General features: G+C 40.3%; 1 protein-coding gene across 4 annotated transcripts in view; it reads right to left on the minus strand.

Annotated features, from left to right (window-relative positions):
* The window catches only part of mta1 (metastasis associated 1), a 77,287-nt gene that overhangs the window by 18,274 nt on the left and 34,904 nt on the right, over nt 1-24,109 (minus strand). For all 4 annotated transcript variants that reach the window (XM_049596520.1, XM_049596519.1, XM_049596518.1 and 1 more), the window contains exons 4-9: nt 10,160-10,286; nt 7,173-7,236; nt 6,701-6,818; nt 3,479-3,581; nt 1,301-1,400; nt 565-753 (exon numbers count right to left, since the gene is read on the minus strand). In XM_049596520.1, coding sequence (XP_049452477.1) covers nt 565-753; nt 1,301-1,400; nt 3,479-3,581; nt 6,701-6,818; nt 7,173-7,236; nt 10,160-10,286 — 701 coding nt within the window. The remainder of the gene's footprint in view (nt 1-564; nt 754-1,300; nt 1,401-3,478; nt 3,582-6,700; nt 6,819-7,172; nt 7,237-10,159; nt 10,287-24,109) is intronic.

Raw genomic sequence — 24,109 nt, forward strand, 5'->3', positions numbered from 1 at the left:
AGTACAAAACTAAACTGTGCAAACGACACATGGTTGTCATGTGTCGGACGTTATCTTGTGACTTCCTGGACTCTTGTTGTTACCGTAAGGTTACTAGGCAACCAGTCGAGTCCGCAGGCCCATTTTTTGGTACCTTTAACAAGGTTCCTGCAGCTTTAAGTTCGATTTAAGATATTTTTAATGCCACTTGTAATTAAATTTAAGACAAATTTTACATAAAACAAACAAACAATTGTAACAAAGAAAACCTGACTTTTTTGGAAAATATTTGGCGTTTGCTGGCACATTTGTTTGGTGATTTTGTGTTTCTCATTCTTAATGTCAGAAAAAACAATTATAAAATCCTACTTCCCATGTCTCAGCGTTTTTAAGACTTTTAAATGGCTCATTTATTATTAAGGATTTCCATGCCTGTCGAGATTTTTTTAAGGATTAGCTGATCCTCCCTTTTGTCAGTCTTCACGCTGAGCTACACAAACCATCCACTTGATGCAGTTTCATATTTTATTTCCCAAAATATCAAACTATTCCTTTAGAGATGCTTTTTATTGCTTTGCTACTCACAAAATCCTGCTGGATGTCGGTGAAGTCTTTGCCGTATTTCTCTAGTGCCTCCTCGAACAGGTTGGCCTCGGAGGCGCTCCACTCCTCCATTTCATCCCTGCAGAGGACAGGCCCGCCCTGAGGCACCAGCGCTGCGATGGCTCGGGTCATGTCATAGCCCGTGGCGTGGAGGGTGTCCATAGCATGAAACTAAACACAAGATAGAAACACATGCTCGTCTCAAGACTGTTCCTGTTGTTGTTTGAGCCATTTATGTGATGATTATTCTGCGGACTTGTTGAGAGGAGGATAAATTGTACGAGTTGTTCAGTCCATGGAGTTTATATGCAGCCCCTTGTCTAAGGCTTTGGGCTGTGTGTGTGTGTGTGTGTGTGTGTGTGTGTGTGTGTGTGTGTGTGTGTGTGTGTGTGTGTGTGTGTGTGCACCATGTGGTAGCTAGAAGGCCTCTCATCTATGTTTTATATATGAGGATAAGATCTAGGGCAGAATAGACCCACACCATGCTTCTGGGGCCAAGTGCTTCTTACAGATAACCAGACACAGGCCTCAACAATCACCAACACACACATAATCACACACACACACACACACACACACACACACACACACACATTATCAGACATGTGTGCTGCGAGCATTTGCTTTGATTAACACAACTGCTACACTTTTCACCTATGGTGTGATGCTGATTTAACCCAAGGCTGCTTTCATGTGTGTGTATGTATGAGGATCTCACCAACGTGATGTCTCTGGAGGCTGCAGCAGCGCTCATGTGCAGGCTGGGCTGCCGGACAGAACTACTGCAGTCCAAGGCTCTGGCGAACGTACCTACTGACCTACGGGACACAGATATGATGCAAAGGATAAATAAAAAGTGCATAAAGAGAGAGACAAGAAATAAACTGAGTTTTTCTTTCACCATCTAGATCTGGTGATTGATATATTTCCATGTGATGTTCTTTTTTCCTGAACCTTTTATAAGCACACCAAAAAACAGTGCTTCCTGATAAAATATTCAGTGTTGTAAATGATACAACTCCAGCCAATTCACACTGCATGGGATAAAACTGCTAAGCAACAGAATCTATCTCTAAAAAAGGAGAAATGCAGATCACCAAATGTTCAGAAATATTTGAGGTACTTGAAAAGAAAGTTAGACATTTTGAGGATTATGCTTATTAGCTTTAATGGAGAGAATGAACATGTTCAACATGCTGAATCGGGAGTGCGGGACACACCACAAAAACTAGCCCTAAAACAGCCGATGTCTTTGATTAGACCATACCAAAAAAAGTGTAAAAATGACATGTTGAGGCTTTACACAAGGTTTCTAGGGCTGTGTGCTGGCAAGAATCTGGCAATACCATATGTATCACAATACAGGGGTTATGATTTAATACATAAATCTGATTTTAGGAAAGCTGTCATAGTAGGGGATGGGCAATATGTTGAATTTGCTGGATGTACTGCAGCTTGTTCCACGTGGGATGTATAAAATGACTATATCAAACACATGAAGTGTACATTGTCACATCCATCTTTTTAAGACACCAGCGTGAGACTGGCTGTGGCATCTCTGTTCTCACTCTCTCCCTCTTGGAGACACAAACACAAAAAGAAAGACTCACAAACATGAGTTGTCACACACAGGCTCCTCTGCCCATCCACACCACTCTCTCCTGGGTGATAATGTGTGAGCAGGTGAGCCGTGTGGTTTTGTATCTGCAGGGCCTTTGACAGCGACCACTGAGTCACATTTTGCGACCATGGAGCTTCAGCCTAAGGCGAGCCAGGTGCTTCAAAATAAAAGCACCAGTAGTTCTAAGCTCTCGTCATGGATTTAACCATTTATTGCCACAAATGGAAATACAGTTATGTCTGACGCTAAGGGATCCACTCGTAAGGTGCTCCCTAGATTAGACAAGTAGCATGCTAAACCAAAACAGGGAGTGCAATGCAGAAATCCCCCCGGGTATACAGGAGTGGGCTTAAAGCAAGACATTAAATACCATTTTGACCTTTGAGTCATGTTAGGACTCTGACTTAGAAAGGTGGAGGCAAAGCTTTGCCAGTGGTAGCAGAGTGTGGCAGCATTGGTGCAGCAGGTATCAGTGAGTAGGACGCCATATTTAAATGGACCACCTTGTGTGGGAATAGGCTGTGATTGGTGTGTGACTGTTAAGAAACAATGATCCAATCAGCTGGCTGTCAGCTGGGGCATATGACTTCCGTGTCCTGCATGAACTAATGCAAAGCTTCATTAACAGTGCTTTATTTAACTTTATTGTAACTGTAGGTCATGTTATAATGTATTTTAGTAGTCTACAGTAGTAGATTTCAAAATATCAAGATATAGATTGTGTATTGCAATATAGCCTAAAAATATCACATTCATTTTAAAGCCATATTGCCCAGCCCTATGTCACAGAATAAAGAACACACCACCATATGCATAATCTGTTTTACTTATTTTACACAATCGGAACAGTGAGAGCTGCATTAGTATTTGCAACAGTCCCTGTAACAGCCAACATCATAGCACTACTTTATGTGCTATCTGAGCAAATTAATTTGCCTATATCAGTAAAAATAAAATAAAAGTGCATGCAGGATTCTTTAGGTTAACAAATACAGAAAATGTAAACAATAAAAAAATGATAGTGTTTTTGAGAGTATCACATAACACTGCAATACTCAAGTATATTGATAAGTTCTTACACTCCTGACAACTTCTTGGCCAGACACAGTAACCTCCTGCAGTCTTGTCGTCCCCCATCTCTTGGCTGAGGCTTCATATTTAGCCTCCAGGTATGAGAGTTTATTTTCTCAGCTAACACCCAGCAAAAACCATGCTGTATGTATAGTTTTTACTTTTTCATTTTCTGTATGCTTCTGCACTTCTGTGTTGACTTACCGAGCTACAACTAAGAACTGGTCAATCTGTTTCTCTGTCAGTGAGCTGTTGGGGTCCCAGACCTTTTCCTCTAGTTTCTCCAAGTCTCTGCCATCTTCTTCGCCTACACAGACCCAGAAGACACACAGACACACACATAGTTAATTCTTCTGAGCTTTCCGAGGCCACTGTGGCTCCTCATTGACCACACAGGTACAAAAAGAGTCAGTGAATTCAACAATCAAATCTGATTTTCTCCTGGTTTTGCCTCTTTTTAAAATCACTACCTCGTGCAAAGCTTTAATGAATCCCACAGTTGAATAGGTGGGGTCTGTCAGGCTGCCAAGCTGCAAACAAACCAGCCAACCTGTCTGAGCTCCGAACACATGTAACAGAATTTCATTAACATGGGTTTAATTAGAGAGCTCGATGTCCCCATGGTGCCTAATTGCAATTTCAGAGATTTCCCACCTGCTAAGAATAAAATTCTGGCAAAACAGTGAAACTAAATCTGGCAGAAAAATAGTCACATTTAAAAATGCTGAATATCTGCACACAATACTGGCACAAAAATGCCTGGAAAATATCTCTCAGTCTTGCTTGAATGAAAGTAATTATGGAGTTTAATATTATGGACAAAATGCAAAGATGGAAACTCTTTGCATGTGTGAGGTAAAATGTCCACACTGACATTATTAGAGTTTAACATAAGGTTGCATGTTTGTATTTGAGGTGCTTTTCAGACAGCGAGTAGTCGTTATCGTCTTCATTGTTTTCAACGTAAACCGAGGTCAGCAGCAGTGGCTTGTGAATGCACACGGCTCTTTACAGCTACATATGATACAGTTTATGATGGTTCAACTTTTTCAGCTTTCTGCCTTGTAACCATGGCAACCACAGAAACTATGATGAAGAAACAATACAGGAGCTGATTTTACTGTTTCTGAGTTCCCTGATTCATTCACGTCTTCATCTGCAGGGAGCAGAGAGATTAATGAAGAGAAATGATTTCGGCTTTAAAGGGATGATTCAGGTTTTCTGAAGTAAGGTTGTACGAGGTACTTATCCAAAATCTGTGTATTTCAGTGGTTGGCAGTCGGCATGCCCCCAGTTTGGAGACGCAGGTAGGAGTACTGCCACAGAAGCTAAGCAAGGTAGTGCTGTGGACGGGGACAGCAGCAAAATGTAATTTAGGCCCTGTCAACATGAATACAGATATTTTTGAAAATCTGTATTTTTATACGCAAACAGTTTTAGGTCATTAAAAGCAAGTTTTTACAGCGCCTTCTAAGATGCAAATTTTTCAAAACTCCTGTTACATTTTGTCCTTGTGGACATGTAGAACAGAGTGTTTGGGAAACTATGATGTAATCTCCACGACAACAACAATGGTGGACTACTGGCTTGTTTACAATTTGTCTACGTTTGACCACTGCTTCGTCTAATTACTACTTTACACCACTTCATGGATGAACGGAAGTGCTTGCTGCACCCAACATTACTTGGTCCAATTCAGTGTCCGGTTTTGGATCAAACCTGGTTAAAGCAGCGGATTGTGGGAAAATTTCTAGAGTGAGATTGTTGTCACTCAAATCTTTGAATGAGCTCCTTTGTCCTTATATTGAGAGGGAATCAACTGTGAGAATTATCGCTGATGAGATCTTCAGTAGGTCTTATGTAGCCTGTACGCTTTACGACCTTTGTAACAAGCGGAGACTATGGTACATGGCTGGACAAGAGTTTGGAGTTGTTCAAACGTTCTGGTGTCGACAAAGGTATTTTGTTAAATGAAGGTAGCGTTGACAGATTTTTTTTGTTTAAACAGAGTGGAAAAATATCTGTTCCTAAAATATCTGTATATGTGTGAACAGCGCTGTAGCCACCTAAAAAAAAAAAAATCAATATCGGTTAAGGGTATACTATATTTAGAGTATTTTTTCCATTTTACTCTGCTGTGAGACAGCCCTTCCAAAGGAGAACTGAAGTACTTATCTCAAAGCCAACAGAGTCCTTTGTCAGAAACAGTAATTTTACGTTGCAGAAAACAGGAGCTGCTGGTTCAAGGCTGCCTCAATCGGTTACTTTGTTAGTGTTACTGTGTGACCTTGGTATTTTTATTCAGATTCACCAAACAAACAATATAGCATACACCTAATCTATATTGATCTTTTTAGGTGGCTAAAATATGTTTTGCTGCTGCCCCCATCCAAAGCAGTACATTGCTTAGCTTCTGTGGTGGTACTTCAGCCTGCTTCTCCAAATTGGGGGCGTGCCAACCAACATCTATTGTAGGTAATACACTGACTATGGATAGGTACCTCATATAGCCCACTTCAAAAAATCTGAACTACTCCTTTGAAGTCTGATTACCAAGTCTAGGCAGTAAACAACATTTACGACACTACTTGGCAAAATCTGTTATATTATTGGTGTGATATTGTTAATTATTTCCACCATCTTAGGCTACAACTCCATTTAACTGTGGAGATAGCTGGCTGCAGCGTTACACCCTGCTGCCAGTGATTTAAAACAGAGGACACCGACATTTGCTCGCTGTGTGAAAGCATCATTACAGTTTGGCCAGAAACTAAACAACTGTTATGTGTTAAGATCCAGGTATTAATGTGCATTCATACCCACATATGCTGCACACATTATCCTTTATTAGGAGGAAATGGGAGCTTTTATTGTCAGAAAGCTGGATGTGAACATCAACAATAAAACAGTTGTCTAGTACCTTTAAAAGTAGAACATGTACCCCATTCTTTCCATACTCTCTGGGTGACTGTAAAATCATCACTTGTGAAGCACGTAAACAATAATCTGTTACTCTAAACACTTTGATTATGTATAATCATGCTGCCACACTGTGATCGCTATGGAAACCCAGGTTAGTTGACTTTCTTTACAACTTAACTTTGAAAATAGATATATAAATAAACGGTGGCTTGGGGCAGAAAAGGTCGCTTAAAGTTCATGAAATGTTTCCTGAGAATTGAGCGGTTATAAAACATGAAAAGTGGAGCAGTTCATTATGCCTCCGACTGCCTTATTAATGCTGAAAAATTGAAAAAACAATTGCGATTAAAAAAAAGAAAGAAAAAAAGAAAGAAAGAAGGAAATCAGTACACAGGAGGGTAAAAAAGACCCCTGCAGGAAAACATTAATGTGCAACTCTGTGAATAAGCTTCACTGGAAAAACTGTGTCAATTAAAAAACGCCTGAGATTTAAGTATGATGTACCTTCTTTCAGGAGGTCGGTGATGTCGGCCTGATACTTGTTCCCAACGCGGATCTCCCCCTTATCAGCCAGCAGGGTCTTTTGCTGAGGGTCATACACCAGCGAGTAGAAGAAGGCATCCTGGGAAATACAGATGGCAGGAAGGCATGAGGATGAGTATGAAAGGAACAGGAAGCGAGACGGCAAATGGAGAGGCGAAAGAGAGGAGTCTATCGGTCTCTGTATTCATGTGTATGTGTGTGTGTGTGTACATCTTCCCCTCTGCTAGTCTCTCGTCTCCTCATTACTGTATGTGAAAAGAACATTCTGGGTCAACACGTTGAATAATTCATCTGGAAACAAGAATCTCTAACTCATAAGTCTAACACACACACACACTCTCTCTTAGATAATCCTGAAATCTAACACACCTAATCACAGTTAAGAAGACCCCGTCGTATTATATTAGCACGGACACGGGGAGACGGCACGTACCTCTCTATCCAGGTAAGACTTCAGGGCTTCTGTCTCGTTCAGCAAAGTCACACAGCACTTCCCCCTGGAGTCCAGAAAGGATGTAAGGAAAGGAAGAGAGGGAGGACAAAGGGAGAGGGAAGAAGAACGAATAGTTAACAGACAAGACTCAAAGGGGATAACACGTTACATACGTGCAAGATGAAGGCCTGGTCCAAACTCCCCTCTGCAAACCGTCTAAGAGGATACTTTGATGTAGGATGCATTTCAGAAACTGCAACAGGGATATTGATTTGGCTCCAGCTGGCACCGCCTGTTGTTTGAGTGTGTCGACACTGACAGCACTCATCTTCGTCCCTTAACTGCTACTGTCTGAATCCAAATTATTTACCAGCTAAGTAGTCATACCTTTCTAGCCCGGAGCAAACACGACTCAGCAGGGCGATAAACTCAGCACACCTTGTGTAACCTCGCTGCTGCTGCGGCGGCGGCGGCGCACAGGTGTTAAGTTGGGAAGCCTAATCAAGTTTGAATCCTCGCTAAACAAAAACGGCTCGTCAGAGTATTTTTATTCGAGCAGATGTCAGTTTGCTCTTCCCTGCCACTCTTCAGAAATGTCAAGTAATAAGGTGGTAATGATTAGGTGGGTTTGCCTGGAGCTTACTGACGAGAAGAGGCAGGTCTATATGTAGAAACAGCTCTCTGTTGACATTTAGTGATCAACGTGCACACATTTTGTATGAGGGGATTATTCTGTGTCGGAGTTTCTAAGACTCGACTGAAGCTCCCGACCATCTTTCAGCCGCCATAAAACCTGATGTGTGCCGGATAATGTGAGTAAAGGAATCAATAAATAATCACATCATCATCATCATCATCCAAATGAGTCAGAGAGCTGCAGTTTTTACAGTCACACACGATCCAAAGGGTTGTTTCAGGATTCGACATAAACGATGGCCCAATGGCGGGTGGCCAGAAAGAGTAAATGCAGGGCAAGTTGTGCTGTGAGCCCGTTAAAGAAGACGTCATTGTTTTAAAGACACGTAAGCGATAAAATGCATCGTGATTTGCTGGAAATAAACACATGTAGGGAAGGCAAAATGCATTATGATGCATTGTGGGGGCAGCAGCGGCTCAGTCCATAGGGAACCTGGGTTGGGAATCTGAGGGTAGCCAGCTCAAGTCCCCGTCCAGACCAAATATGGAGAGTGGACTGGTAGCTGGAGAGGTGCTAGTTCGCCTATTGGGCACTGCCGAGGTGCCCTTGACCCCCAACTCCTCAGGGCACCTGTCCTTGGGCAGCCCCCTCACTTTGACACCTCTCCACTTAATGCACGTATAGGTCCTGTTTGTGCATGTGTGTGTAATTCCGGTCTGTGTGTATATGACAACAGAGTAAAAAAATTGAATTTCCCCTTAGGGATTAATAAAGTATATGTTCTTCTACTTCTTCTGCACCTCTTACCAGAACCGGAAAAATGTCAGCAAGACAGACCTACCAGGCCACACCGCCTACTACTAACTGTGCGTGACAGCTACCTCGCTGAACTGCTGTGTCGCACACAGACAGTGTTACTGCAGTGACTTTTTTTACACAGGGTTTGCCTTTGATTACTGCCATCAGTGATTGAATTTCATGATAAATGTCATTTATTTTTATTTAACAAAGAAACGTTTAAGACTAATTTATGGAGCCACAAGTCACTGCATTCTCCACATCCCTGTCCTGCAAATATTTCAAAATAAAAGCCTTGTTTAAACAAATGAAGGGATTCTGTCCACAGAAACACTGGAGAGCTTTTAATTTGAAATGTAAGCAGAAAGGCTGAATCTAAATAATATCTGTATTTGTTTATGACTGATATATTCTACACATACAGAACCTGAAACCATAGTGAGGGGTGAAATTTTGCTGATCTGATGTCAATATGACAATATGTTTCTACTGTCATGAAAATAGAAACAATTTGTTAAGTAGTCAAAGTGTTCAATTAAATCTTCAAGTTCGTTAAAAAACAGTCCCATCAGAGATAATGTGCCATTTGCTACTCAATAATTTATGCTACCTTGAATACCTATCATAATAGAGCTGCAACGATTAGTAATGGGGGAAAAAATCTGTAACTATTTTGGTAATTGATTGTTTTATCATTAGATTGCTACAGCTTCTTAAATGAGAATATGCTGCTTTTCAATCTTACATTGTAGTAACTTTTAAAAAAGCTGTTAGCCGAGAACGACCTGGAGCTGTGACCTCTATAGCTCATTCTGACACCTCTGTTGCTCAATACAGTGGAAGAGTGACGGTGCATTTATGTGTAAACATGTAAAAAATCCTATTACTAAGGGTTAGAACCAGGACTATTCTGGTCACATCTGCCATCGCACAAAATGTCACCTCATTTGTAACGCCTCACAAAAGGAGATAACCATGCACACTCTGACGTCTCAAGCCAATAAACTTGTCTTCACTGTCTGTCAGCACTGAAAACGCAGTTGCTAAAAATCTACTCCCTGTAAGGCATTTTACAAAAGGTTTGTTTTTACTGACCTTAAACATAGTTTGCATGTGGATGAAAGGCCAAAACACATGGAAAAAACTATGTCTTCAATAGTACCCATGTGCATGTGGACAAGGCCTTAAGCCATGCTTTCTGTAACCACGTGTTCAGGACAACAGTCAAGACAAGTAAAATAATTGTTACAATAAAGAAATATAACTGTGCTTATTTTCAATGAATTGTTATTTTTTCAGTGCAGTTATCTGATTCATTTTGACTTGGGCAGGTTTTTTGTTTTGAAATTTGTATTTTAATATTGAGATTTAGCTTTTTTGGACTCAACAGTAGCTCACAGGCATTGTATGGAGGCCTTACTCACAGCCTGGGGTATGTGCTGTGAAAACACTGCACCGTGTGAGTCCAAAACTCTTCAGGGAATAAAGATAAAGAAAGAAAAACTGAAACTAAAACAGATAACTCAGTGGTGTTAAAACCAGGGTGGTGTACCTGATGTGCGTGGCAGGTAAAGACTCCAGCTGGCGGGACAGGAAGAGCTCTCTGTGTCTGAGCTGGTGTTTCTGTTTCTCAGGGAGGTCCGCCATCTCTGGATTCTCCATCTCCTCCTCCAGCTCCCCTGGGAAGCAAAGGGGTCAAAGGTCAAACATATACCCATCGAATGAGGTGTAACAATGATGTCCACAGGGAAAACAGGGGAGGAGGGGGCTGCAAATGTATCAGCTGCAGCTACAAACAGTCTCAGGACCTGAACAACAAGCGTATATAAAGCACTAGAACGCTCACTTGATGAGCCGAAACAATAAAGTCCTCAGGGAGACGGCAACTCGTGTACACATACAGATATTTTACATAAAACCTCACTGATTATGTCCACATGAGACTTGCAATATGAATCAAACAACATCTGGCTCCGGTTTTCTCTCCCAACTCTGCATTTCAACCCCTATTACACAAGTGACGCCATGTTTCACACCGCTCAGGATGCTCCATCATTTTAATGCCCTCCAACTGTGTTTTCATTACACTGTTATTTGGGTAATCTCTTGTATTCCAAGCGTGGAAACTACAAAAAGAATCTGAATGGGATGTTTAAAAACAGCCAGACTCTACTCCTCTGTGTTATATCCATATAAAACAGCAAATTCTGCAGCTTCCATTGAGAAACAGGAGGTCACAACCTCATTGTTTGTTTCTGGGAATTTGAGGATCTGAAATGCAGCTGATGTTTTATAGTTTAGAGTTACACATGGTTGGTTTTTCAAAGGGTGGATGCAGACACTTTACAAGACTTGGTGTGTTGAAATTTGAAGATATAGATAAATTAATAAAGACAACAATTTAACAGATTTCCCAGCAGAACGTATTCCCAGCGGAGCAGAGAAAACCCACAGAAATCAGCTTTAATATTTTATCATGTGAACTACCTTGGGGGCAAAATAAAGCAGATGAACAAATAACAAATGGAAAAATAACCAAATAAGCATTTTAACAGAAATCTTGGGGCTGGTTGATCTGTCTTGGTCTGTCAACACAGTGTCTGAGGTCTGAACTTGTCTCTTTATTAGAAGCAGCGTTCATTTTGTTGGCTATTTTTGTTAAGTCTTTGGCCTGTGTCAAATTTCTTATATTTTCTCGTATCTTTCCTCTCTTGCAAGGAGCACCTGTAACATAAATAATTTCCCCTCGGGGATCAATAAAGTATTTCTGATTCTGATTCTGAAATGTCCTTGTTAGTTTGTGTCATATTTAAACGAGCAGTGTGTAGGATTGAAAGGATTTAGTGGCATCTAGCGGTGAGAACTGCAGACTGCATCCAGCTGAAACTTCTCCCAAAGTTGTCGGTGAAGATTCTCAGTCATCCAGGTCATGGTGATCTTAAGTGCTATATTGTAGGCAACAGGACTTGCTTGAGTGTCTTGAAGACGTTTCACCTCTCATCCAAGAGGCTTCTTCAGTCCTAATGGACTGGTGCAGAGTCGAAGGCTTTAAACGACTCACATGTGACCTTAACAACTCTGTAAGGGTTCACACCTACACAGAGTTTAAAGCCAGCGACTCCACACCAGTCCATAAGAACTAAAGAAGCCTCTTAGATGAGAGGTGAAATGTCTTCAAGAGACTCAAGCAAGTCCAGGTGCCTACGATATAGCACTACCCCCAAATTTTGAATTCCTTCAGTGTTCACTGTTCAGAGCTTTTTACTGTGAGACAAATTATCCGTTGAGGTCTCTTCCTCTCCAAAACTAACGGACCTGGTGATTAAAACCAGTATAAACACTGAATAAAGCAGTTTCACGGTACAAATCTGTATTTTTTTTCGACGCAGTTTGGCATGTCCTAGACAGGCCGCTAGCCAAGCACCTGGCTTTCTCTGATAACTTAAGATCCAGACATTCAGGAGGTTTATACAGCAGCCAAATTTTCTACAGAGGTCTCCTCCTCGCCAAAACAAACAGACCCGGTGATTTAAACCGTTAAAAACGCTCAATAAATCAGTCTCACGTTAAAAATCAGTGTTTTTTTCGATGTTACGATGGACGACACAAAAACGTTACGTTACGTTGCGTGTTTACTTTACTAAATGTCTGGCCATTTTATTCTGATCCTATTTTTGAAAAAAGGTAACTATTTTAGTATAGTTATAGTCAATGAAAACTTCTGACATTTGGCTTTTTTAGCCAAGAGATTATTTGGAACATTTCAGTCTATCTACTCAAGCCAAAATCAGTAATGTTGTCATTTTAGTCAAACTTACTCCACCTAAAATTTTATCTTTATTATCTGTGGAAAAACACAAGGTGAATTATTAAGAATGAAGATTTTCAGAAAGCGTCTGGTCCGGTGTTCTGATTATATCAATTTAAGAAATTCATCCAACCATGAAAAATGTTCTGATTTGCATATTTATCTAACTGACTGTTTTTTGGCCACACTGCTTCCCTTCTGATAAAGCAATGGATTCATTTTTTTTCTCCGACTCAGTGTCACCTTGTTTCTTTCTCCCAAGCCCTGTTGTTGTCACAGTTAACTTTAACTCACTCAGAGTCCTCCTGACTATGCTCACTGTGTGCTGCTACTGTAGTCCTGATATGGTGCAACGTGCAGCATGTGACACGAAATGGCTGCACTGAAAAAAAATACAGAGACTTTGGCAAGGTTTTTATCTTTTAAACTACATTTTAGACTCGTCAATAATACTGCAAGCTGATATAGTCACAGTTTGTGTTGAATAACGTTGGTAATGGCTCGTCACCTTCTCATCTTAGTCATGGTAATAAAGGTTGTTTTGAGGAATATATTGAGTCATACTTTTCTCAATGAAAATAACACTGTTGGGAACCAATTTAAGTTTTAGATGGTAAGGTGTTTACCTTCTACGAAAGCCCATTTTAATATTATGACTTCATTTTAGAATTAAAAGATTTGTTCAACCCTCCCAAAAAACAAACAAAGTTAATTGATTGCAGACAGCTTCAGTTTTATTTCCTCAGGTTTGGAGATATCAGTTTCTGAGATTCCTCCCCTAAAACAATGGAGCTGAGAGGAATTTCATTTCCAGTGCTGAACACAGAGGTCAGAAAAAAACCTTAAACTCAGCAGCAACAGCAGAAACAATGTCACAGTTATTCTGGATAATCCACTCCCAAACACTCCCAGACACTCCCAAAAGTTTTTATTGGAACAACTGTCTACCTGTCCAGTGGATTATCCAGAGTAACAAGGACACTGTTTCCGGAGAGAGATGTCCTTGCTAAATCTCTTTATGTAGTTTTTGCTGTGAGCACAAAAAAAAAAAATCAATTTACCCCCAGAGAAGTGGGGCAGAGGCAGAAATCTAAAGACATCTTAAAATGTGGGCGATTAAAAGGAAGAATGGGTAAGTGGGCAAATGTGTGTGTAATTTGGGTGAACTGACCCTTAACATTAGCATTAGGATTAGGTTAAGATTAGAGTGGGTTTGGGAGAGACAGGTCCCACAAAGAACAGAAAAGGATGTGTGTTTATGTAAAAGGGAGAGAGTTGAAGAACTCACAAGAGAAACCTAAAGGGACCTACTCTGTTAATTTTCAGGCTCTTACTTGTATTTGGGGTTTCTACTAGAACACATTTACATGCTTTTATGGTCAAAAAACAACTTTATTTTCCTCATACTGTCTGTGCTGCAACACCTGAATTCAACCTATGTCCACGACACTCTGTTTATTGCCTGTCTCTTTAAGACCCACTCCTGAGAAAGCTCAGACTGCTCTGATTGGTCAACAGGGAAATTACTGTAACAGAGTATGGTGGTACTGTCTAATGATTGAATCATAAGGGTTGTTTTCTCAAGTCTTGACGAAGCTCCTTCAGAGCCACAGAAAACATTTTATTCGGGGCTCTCAAGCTTAAGGCAATTTAAATCTGAGACTTCAAGACTTTTCTGATGCCTTCAAAATGAAATTTAAGACCAATTTTACGACAACCAAAATCAAAGAAAAAAAAAACATTACCGACATCAATTACTTTGAGTTAGGGACAATTTTGCTCAAATGTTTATTGTAAGGTAATGTGTGCCTTTTTTTGTTACGTGGCAGATCAGAGGGTAAAACAGAACTTGGCATTTGTTAGTGAGTTTACAGAGCAATTTTGTGTTTCTCACTCTGCACATGGAATTCTCATTGTGCCGAGTTTGAAAAACTTTGTATAAAAAATGCAAAGAGCCTTGTGTGCATTGCCCAGTACTGGTTTCAGCCATGCCGTGTTAATCTACAATAAACAGCCAGTTTCAGTTTAATATACACTTCCCCGTGTCGTCCAGGGCAACGTGACAGCTAGCTGGCAAACGATTGATTCTGTTCTGAGGATCCAAGCTAGAAAAAAATAAGAGTACTGTTGGTTCTGCTATCCTGATCTGTGCAACGTTAATGCGAGAGGCACTCTGTGGGTTATTTTTAAAAAGTAGATGTTACCAATTTTACAATGCAACATCATAAAAAATGTTTCATAAAATACTTAAAAAAAAAAAATAAAGACATTTTAATACCAATTGAGGTGTTCTCAAGTGCTATATCATAGACAACTGGACTTGCTTGAGTTTTTTGAAGGCGTTTTTGAGGATGTTGAAGACGAAAGCTGAAGAAGCCTCTTGAGAGGTGAAATGTCTCCAAGAAACTCCAGTTGCCTACGATTAAGCACTTAAGAGTACCATGACCTGGATGACTGAGAATCTTCACTGACCACTGAGGCGTTATTTTTAGATGAATGGTTTAAATGCCTATTAAGACCTTTTTTAATGATCTACGGGAACCCTGTTCTTTCACCAAACTCCTTCTGCGCTGTGATACAGTTGGCAACTGTAGTTTGGAAGAAAGAAAATAGTTCCTACATGAAACTGCTCACAGCAAGGTCTGTGGATTATCTTGAGGAACCAGGTCATTTCAGGGAAGAGACGTTGCCACGAGTTTTCAAATACATTTTAGGCACTATGAGCACCACAAGCCAAGTGCCATCTAGTTAAATTGTACTTGAGAGAAGGCAGACATCTCTACGGCTGATATCTCGAACACTCTGCAACTCCCACCAAAACAATCTTGAGTAATTAACAGCACTACAGGTAAGAGGAAAAATATGTGCTTTTGATTTTGGGATGAACTGTCCCTTTAAAATAATCAAATGTGAAAAACAGTTCTCGAGAATCGGTCCACGACAGAGCGACTGCTGAGAAGCTATCAGCCCATTTGAGTTGGTCATGTGTCTGAGTCATCCTGTAAGAAAAGATTTAACTGCTGCTGGTAGGCAACATCTCCACCACATTCGCTTCCTCGTACATGGATGAGGAAGAGCGGAGGAAATGAAGGTGGGAGAAGAGGAAAGAGGAGATAAGAGAAGGTGAGACTGACAGGAAAATAGATAAACAGAGAGACAAATAGACGAGCACAGAGGGAGGAAAAGTGTGACAAAACAGATGAGGAGCAAGGGAGCATGAGATGAAGACGGAGAGACAGAGAGACATAAAGACGGCGAGGAAGAGAGAGAGAAGAGGAGGAGGACGAAGGGGAGCAATAGAGAAATCAGCAGGGAGAGAGAGAGAGACGAAGACAGAAAGAAGAGAGAAAGCCGGAGAGAGTGAGTGCAACGGAGAGAAAGAAGAGCAGTCAGTACGTGCTCCAATTCATTTGGAGTTTCATTAGAGGAAGCGAGACAGAGAGAGGGAGACGGGGAGCAGAACAAAAGCAATCAAGGGATTTTCAGGAGAAGAGATGTGTGGCCAAAATCGATAAGTACTCCTTCACTCCCTCACTCACTCTGCCCAGCACTCAGCACCCGGCAGACACACCATCAGCGTCCAGGCAAAGCACACACACACAGCATGGGCCTCACTCCATCTTCTGCCATGTAAAAGCAACAAAATACAGACCCAGATTATTAATAACAGAAGAAAAACACAAGATTAAAAAGGTGGGAAGTTGTTGTAAAGTGAGCGGGGAGACAAACACAATCTATGTGTGTTAGAGAGACGTCTACGAGTGCGTGACATGACTTAAACACATGTTTTGCGGGTACCTAATTCCTGCATCGCGTGTATGTACATGTGTTTTACATTTTAAGCTTGATGTTTCAGTTGTTATCCGACCAGGCGGCTCATAATGAACTCCAAACTGGTGTTGCTGGTGGCGTTTCCCCTGATGAGGCGCTGCATTAGCATGAAAATCTATAACACTGCAAAATCAAATTGCAAAAAGGAGTGTATTAATTATCAGCAAAAAATGGCTTTTAATGTGAGGGGGAAAGAGGCAGAAAATAAGATGTGTATATTACTGAGCACTTTTTTTGACAGCACATCAGTTGAAACGAAACTTCAAGAAAAACGAGTGACAGCGACTCTTAAGTTATGCAGGAACTGCGTTAGAATAATAATAACGGCATCGTGGCACAGACGCATGTTTATTTTTTTTAATAGAGCTGCACAAAAGCTCCCCAAGAAAAACTGAGGGCCTGATGGCAGCCAGGCACATGTACATTATTGTAGAGCAAACACTTTTAATTCATAGATAACCAACAGTCGTCTGGGGTTTCCCCGAGGACACTGGTGAGCAGAGGTAGCGAGCGCGGCCCACCTGACTATGACAGATTGGGTTGTTTGTCTCCACTTTTTCCCCCCAATTTTTTTCCATCATTGCAATGTGCTGCTACTTTGATTAACTACTGCTGAGACAAATCAGACAGACCCTGACACGTTATTATCTATGGAGCAAGACTAGGTTTGTTTTTTTTTTATCATTATTGTTATTATTTGTGGGGGCATTTTATCTGTTTATTAGGCAACCAATGGAAGTGATATTAAAGGAAATGAGGGGGCAAAAACAGTGTTCCTACACATTTTCCATTTAGAAATTTCATACTTTTCAAGACTCAAATTTCAACACTTCTTGGTAAACTTTTCAGACTATACTGTATTTGACATTTGAGTACAAATCACTAGATGTTTTTATGTAAATGAATACATTTAAAATCCTGTTTTAAACCCTGCTGTTGGGGCGGCCTCCAGCTCAACAGGTAGAACGTGTGCCCAAATCTGTAGCCCTGTGCTGCATGTCATCCCCATTCTCTCTCCCCTTTCCTGTCACTTTGCAAATATGCCAACTTTAAACAGTGCGTTTTCAGATAGGATTTGAAGATGGAAAGGGAGTCAATATTGCGAATGTCACGGCGGAGAGAGTTCCAGAGGCGGGGGGCAGAACGGCTGAAGGCTCTAGGACCCATGGTAGTCAAGTGGGCAGATGGTGATGTGAGTTGGATCGCGGAAGAGGATCTCAGAGTACAGGAGGGTGTGTAGACATGAAGGAGTTCAGAGAAGTAGGAAAGGGCTTGATTATGCCTTTATAAAGGCAAAAATTGGTACATAAATACTCTCAAATAAATACAAAAAATCCAGCTATTGACATGTATGTTACATTCTGACTATCCATGTAATTATGCTGCCAAATAATTGCCAGAAGTTTTTAGCAAGGTACTGTAGCTCATCCAAATCAATTAACTCCAAACCCAGACAAACTCATCTCTGCCCCAAGAGGAAGTAAACTTAACGCTGCTACCTACACTTGTTTTATTTTCCCTCAGTAAATCAAATATTATTAGGCCTATATTACTGTTCCACCCGCATCGTTCCATCTCGTTTATTAGGAACTGAAAATAACTTTAAATTAGTCAAATAATTCTATTTTTATGGCGTCTGTGCAGCCTTGTTCCTTCACTGTGTCCATGGAAACGATGACTGGAGCTGTTACAGGGGGTCTTCAGGTATCAGACGCTAATATGTAGTACTTTTTAAAACCTTTTCAATAGATTTTTTAACTAAATTGACTAAGATTTTTTTGGCAATTCATCTTTTTCTTGTTCAAGCATTGCAGGTAAGTGAGTAAATGTGGTCCTGTGCAGACGTAGGTTTATTGTTGGATATAGCTATTAAGGTGAGTTCGGTTATCTACATTTTACAGGTAAGTGCAAGTATGAAGTAAAAAGACGTCAAAAAACTGTGGACTTTGACCAGAACAGCTTGACTCATTTTAACATAAGTAAATTAAAAGATGGATAAATAAAATAAGATAAAATGTTTGAGGCATTTAAGACCTTACAAATTAAAATATAAGACTATTTAATGACTTTTAAGGGCTAATATTTACATTTTATGACCTGCAGACACCCTTTATTAGGATTCCTTACTCAGAAAAGGTAGTCCGTTAGCTTTTCTGATAACTGCATCACTGTATAGCTTGTAAACGTTCACACAAGCTTAGTGTTTGGTTATTAGTGATGCTTTTATATATAAAATCTACATTTTCTTTCAGTGTCTTTCACAGATGCCCTGTTGGTCTGCTCCAAGCTCCATGAAAAAAAAAAAAAAACTGCTTGTATAATCAATTTATTTTTAAAATTTCTGAATGCAAAGTACAAAAATCAAATTCCAAACTTTTCCATACTGAGTAGGGGTGTAACAATCTATCAATCTGGATCGGTATATCGATTCAGTGATCAATGACCCAGTGTCATCGATGCAAAGTGAAAACATCGATCTACATAGTCATCTTTAGGTTACGATTTTATTTTTAAAGTCTGTGTCATTGTCAAACAGCGGCAGACAGATGGCAAGCAACGGAGAGAAAGACAATGAGGATGACACTATTTACTCTGGAATAAATCAGCAGAAGGATCAAAAGACAGAGTACAGGCCATACGTAACAATGCCATTATCAGATAAAACACAACCTACCTGCCTGGTTGGGCGTCTCACTCTGCTAACTTCTCACTATAGCAACATTAGCTGCTCTGTTTTTTTAACAATGTTCAGCTGAATAAATGTGCCTGCAGGCTCAAATTCAAACATGCTTTTCTGTCAGAAGATTTAGTGACTTAAACCAACGGTGAGTAAGAAAAAATGTATAAATAATACATGTCATTTGTCAAGTTATGAACGGAGGAAAGTCCGTTAGCTGCTAGGCTGATTTATGCAATGTAGACATGCTTACGCTAATAATGGGTCACAAGCAACAAACAATTGTTTCGTCCATGAATCTTAACAGTTATTATTGAGCTAAATTTGATACCGTTATCAAATGATCTTGCTGTTAATCAATTATTTATGGCTGTTAAGAGAAGTTTTATGAAAAAGATAATAGTTTGGGTTGAAACGAAAATATTCCAGTGGGGACTTTCTGGCAGAAAGCCCTAGAGGCTTATTGATTTGATGTGCTGTGTAATCTGTGTTAGTGGAGTCAATTTAAGAAGAAGAAGAATCAATATGATATCATATCGTGATGAAACCAGTGATTTACATCCCTGATACTGAGTAGGAACCAGTAGCAAATGTCTTAAAACAGAGGTAAACTGGGGTGTGTAGCAACTCATGGTTGGCGTCTCAACCTCCCTTAATATGTGGTGTTTGCGGTGTGAGGTTGCGCCGCTGCTCATTAACACCTGAAGCTTATTAACCCTAACATTGAATTTCATAAAAAGGTAATAAGGTGTACACTTCTTAGGCAATGCAGAGTAACTTTACTGTAAAACGCTGTAGGAAACACTTCATTTGTGCAGCACTCGGAGCTGCAGAAAATACACACGAACCTCTGAATGACCATATATTATCAGAGGAAGCGCTCTTGCGTGAAATCAAATAAATGCAGACATGATAGCATATTATTTTCACTTAAAGAAAACACCTTATTAAAGCAAGGAGGGGGTGTACTTGGTGCCGTGATAGCTTTCTTGGAGAATTTAGTTTTCAGGCTCCATAAAAATGAAGAAGAAATGTTCTTTTGAAGGCGTAAAATTTAAATATTTTCAGTTCTTTCTACTGTGTTTGTATAAAGTCTACTGCATGTGTTCATCCTGGAAGAAAAAGTCCTTCTTTGCTGCTCTTCAAAAGGTTTCTCCCTTTATTCTCCTTGTAAAGGATTTTTTTGTTGTTGAGTTTTTCTTTATCTGAACTGAGGGTCGAAGTATAGAGGGTGTCGTGTTTGTACAGATTGTAAAGTTCTTACAGGCAAAATGTGATTTTGGGTTTTACAAATAAAACTCAGTCTCAGTGTGTGGGTATGCTTGCTTGAATGTGTGTTTCTCTGCATGCTTATGCACAAATCCATAAATTTACACACACATACGCACACCGTATCCAGGTTATGAAGTGGTACATCAGCTGGCTGGCTCCTCCGACTGGCCCCTAGCTGAGTGTCCTTGAGTAGCAACTCAACTCCCCAACCTCAGTCCTTCTCCTTTCCTCCTCCGAGCCAATCTCCTGGCAGTGCACCCACACCACACTCTCTACAAATTGCCTCTCCATCTCACCTGTCCCAGCCAATTATCAATTATTGATGAATGGGTCGCCTTACAGGGCTGAGAGACGACGAGGGGAGGAGAAAGAGGAGGAAAGAGCAGGCCTGAGGGCGAGAGGAGGAGGTGAGGAGAGCACAGCAGACTGTTATTACCTTAACAAACTGACTGCACCTCTATGATACAGTGCATATTTGTTGTGTGCTGGTGGAAGGACGCGAGACAGACGCAGACAGCTACATGCTTTTGCTCAAAAATCATCTGTCAAAGGGAAAATAACTGTTTACTCACAATTCCTACGACAACAGGGAGATCTATCAATATCAAATCAATACTGTGACGTGAGGAGAAATTTTCAGAGTGGTTGTGGTAAAACTGTGACATCAGTTAAATACTGTACTACAGGGACTGTTCGCCCCAAAATCAAAGATACATATTTTCCCTCCGCCATTAGACGCCATTATTGTTTACATCTCGCACTGTCACTGTGTGCCATCTAGTTCCATTGCATTCAAGAGAAGGTAGACATCTCTACAGCTGATATCTCCAACACTGAAACTCACACCCAAACAATCTAGATTAATAAATAGTACGACAGGTAAGAGGAAAAATATTTATTTTTGATTTTAGGGTGAACTGTCTTTTTAACCTGGTTTTCAAGGATTAATTACAGTGATGCTGTTTTCCAGCTGCTATTTTCCAGCCCCTCTCTGAAATTGGACAGTGGTTTTTGGAGGTCCATGACAACATGCAAAACTCTTTGAGTTGCCGGGTGTATAATTAGTCGATCAGTTTGTGGTCAGATTGATCAGAGCTGAACACATCAGGTTGATGGTTTTGAGGAGTAGCTGCTGCAGAGGCAAGTTTAAGCAAACTTTTATGTTGTGTTCACACTGGGCGTGGATAAAATAATTCAGGTGACTGAAATACATGTTAAGTCAATGTAATCCAGCGATTAGACGCGAATTCCCGTCAGGCAGCAGCACAATGGATGTGATGGCTGCATCAACAACTGACGTGAACTACGTGAATTAAGCATACGTGATATGCTTATTCACTAAAGATGGAAAATCTAAATTTCAGTGACCAATTCGCACTGTGATAGCCAGTCAGCATTGAGATCCTTCAGGGACATATGACGTGGAGGACGTACCAGCAGAAGTTCAGTAACTGATTCAGCAATTTCAAATGCATATGACGCAACTTATTTGAGTGAACACAAAATATTCTAGTGTTCAAACTCGTGCGAGTAAGGCGACGCAAAAATTTGCATGGCATTCTGTGTGAACACAACATTAGACCCAGCGCTGGACCACAGGGTGCGCAGAAAAATGATGGACAACTCTAAAATGAGAACGCAGTTCTATAAAAAAAAAAAAAAAAACAGAGCATTTTGGGTTTTTTTTAATGAATTAATGAAGGGTTAAGTTTCACTGTGCCTGGTACACTGCTGCTCCACTTGTACCTACTCTGCGCTTCTGAGGGAGGTACTGTAAATAACTGATATATATATATTCCAACAGCACTTTGAATAAAAGGTCCAGGTTCAAAAATAAAAACGTCAATATGTGGCAGCAAAATCTGATATGTGGCGGGCCGCCACAAATAAATGACTGTGTGAGAAACCCTGAAATGCATGAAAATACCAATCGTCTTACCTAAAACATCATCACATAATCAATACTGAGATAACAGTTTTGTCAATATCGCCCATCTCTAGCTACCAAATTAAGTAAGGTGATTAAGTTTAGAGCTGTAACGAGCAATTATTTTCATTATCGATTCATTTGCCCATTATTTTCTCTATTTATTGATTTGTTTATAAATTGTTAGAAAACAGCGAAGAGCCCATGGTGACATCTTCAGATGGTATATATTATCCAGTCAAAGGTAAAAATCCAAAATTGTTCAGTTAATTATCATGTATGATAAAGAAAAAACAGCAAATTCTTACATTAAAGGAGCATTAACCCAGCAAATATATGGCTTTTTTTGCTTTAAAAAAATACTGAAATTATTATTCTTTTATCAAAATACTTGCCAATTAATTTTCTATCGAGCATCTATTCATTTAATCAGCACTGCAGCTCTGATTCAGATGGTGTCTTCACATCTGTAGGCTACGACATGTTTGCCTTGTCAAGGACACATTTTAAAAAGAAAGTATCTCCACATTATACAAATGCATTGTGGACATTTTCCTCCATCCACTGCACATTCCAAACAAAAGTACGAACAACAGCAGCAGTCAGTAGAAAACAGTACAAGACAGTTCAGTGCTGATCATTTCTCGTGTGACAAATGGACTTGGAGTCTAGTCTGCATTCACTGAGCTGGGACTGCAGAAACCCCCTGTATGTGGTTCAGTTATCAGTTTGGTGAATAGGACACATTTAATCCCTGGAGCTTTATCTCTTTATGACAACAAGATAGTGTGACAGTAAGCAAAGCGGTCGTTATCGAGTGAACAGATCTCGACATTTAAACACCAGATTTACTGCATTGTCACACTGTTACTGATTATGAGGTTCATGTGAGCTGAAGAGGCTCACATGATGTACTATTTGAATCATCTCGATGTCTCATGTTGCAACATGCAAGTGTCTTTCATCAGACCCTCCCTGGCTGGTACACACCACTGTCTTTCAAACTCTACAGGCTTTCCAAAATTCAAAATTTATGGTCTCCAATGACAAGCCGAGATAACTTTATTGACATCACAAGGGACATTCCCCCCAGACACAACAAAGCCTCCTCCAGAGAAACAGAGGACCTTACACAGCTGTTTTCATAGACTGAATAATTCTTCTTGAGAACTGATTCTGGTGCATAAAATCACTGGGATTTCCATGTAAAGGGATAGTTTGGATCTTTAGAAGTGGGGTTGTAAGAGGTACCTACCCATAGTCAGTGTATTACCTACATTAAATGGCGGTCAGCACGCCCCCCGTTTAAGAAAGCAGGCTGAAGTCTGAAGAAGAAGCTGTGCATGTACTGCTGTGGATGAGGCCAGCAGCAAAAAACATTTTAGGCACCGAAAAAAAAAAATCAATATCAGTTTAAGTGTACACTATATTTAAATGTTTTCACTGATTTACCTTGCTGTCAGACAGTGATTTCAGATGGGAAAAGTAAGCCCTTATATTGCTCTCTTTAGAGCCAGACTTCATTGAGAAAAACAGTGATGTAACATTGCCGAACACAGGAGCAGCTGGTCTACAGCTGCCTTGATCAGTTAGTTTGTTTGTGTTATTGTGTGACTTTGGTGTTTAAAAAGGTTAGTTTGGATTCACCAAAGTCACACAATAACACTTAACCAACTAATTGATCGAGGCAGCTGTAGACCAGCAGCTCCTGTTTTCGGTAAGCTAAAATTACTGTCTTTGTCAATGGAGTCTGGTGGCTTTGACGAGAGCCTAGATGGGGAACAACTCACACATCGGAACGGGCTGTTCGATGGAAAGGTAAAGCAATAAAAATATTCTTAGCATAGCATCTAATTAAAATGATGTTGATTCTTTTAACCTTGCTGCTGCCCCCTGTCCACAGCAGTACATTGCTAAGCTTCCTTGTCAGCACTCCAGCTTGCTTCTCCAAACTGGGGCATGCCAACAGACATCTACCATATGTAAT

This window comes from Epinephelus fuscoguttatus, linkage group LG14, assembly GCF_011397635.1.
Source record: "Epinephelus fuscoguttatus linkage group LG14, E.fuscoguttatus.final_Chr_v1".
NCBI lineage: Eukaryota > Metazoa > Chordata > Actinopteri > Perciformes > Serranidae > Epinephelus > Epinephelus fuscoguttatus.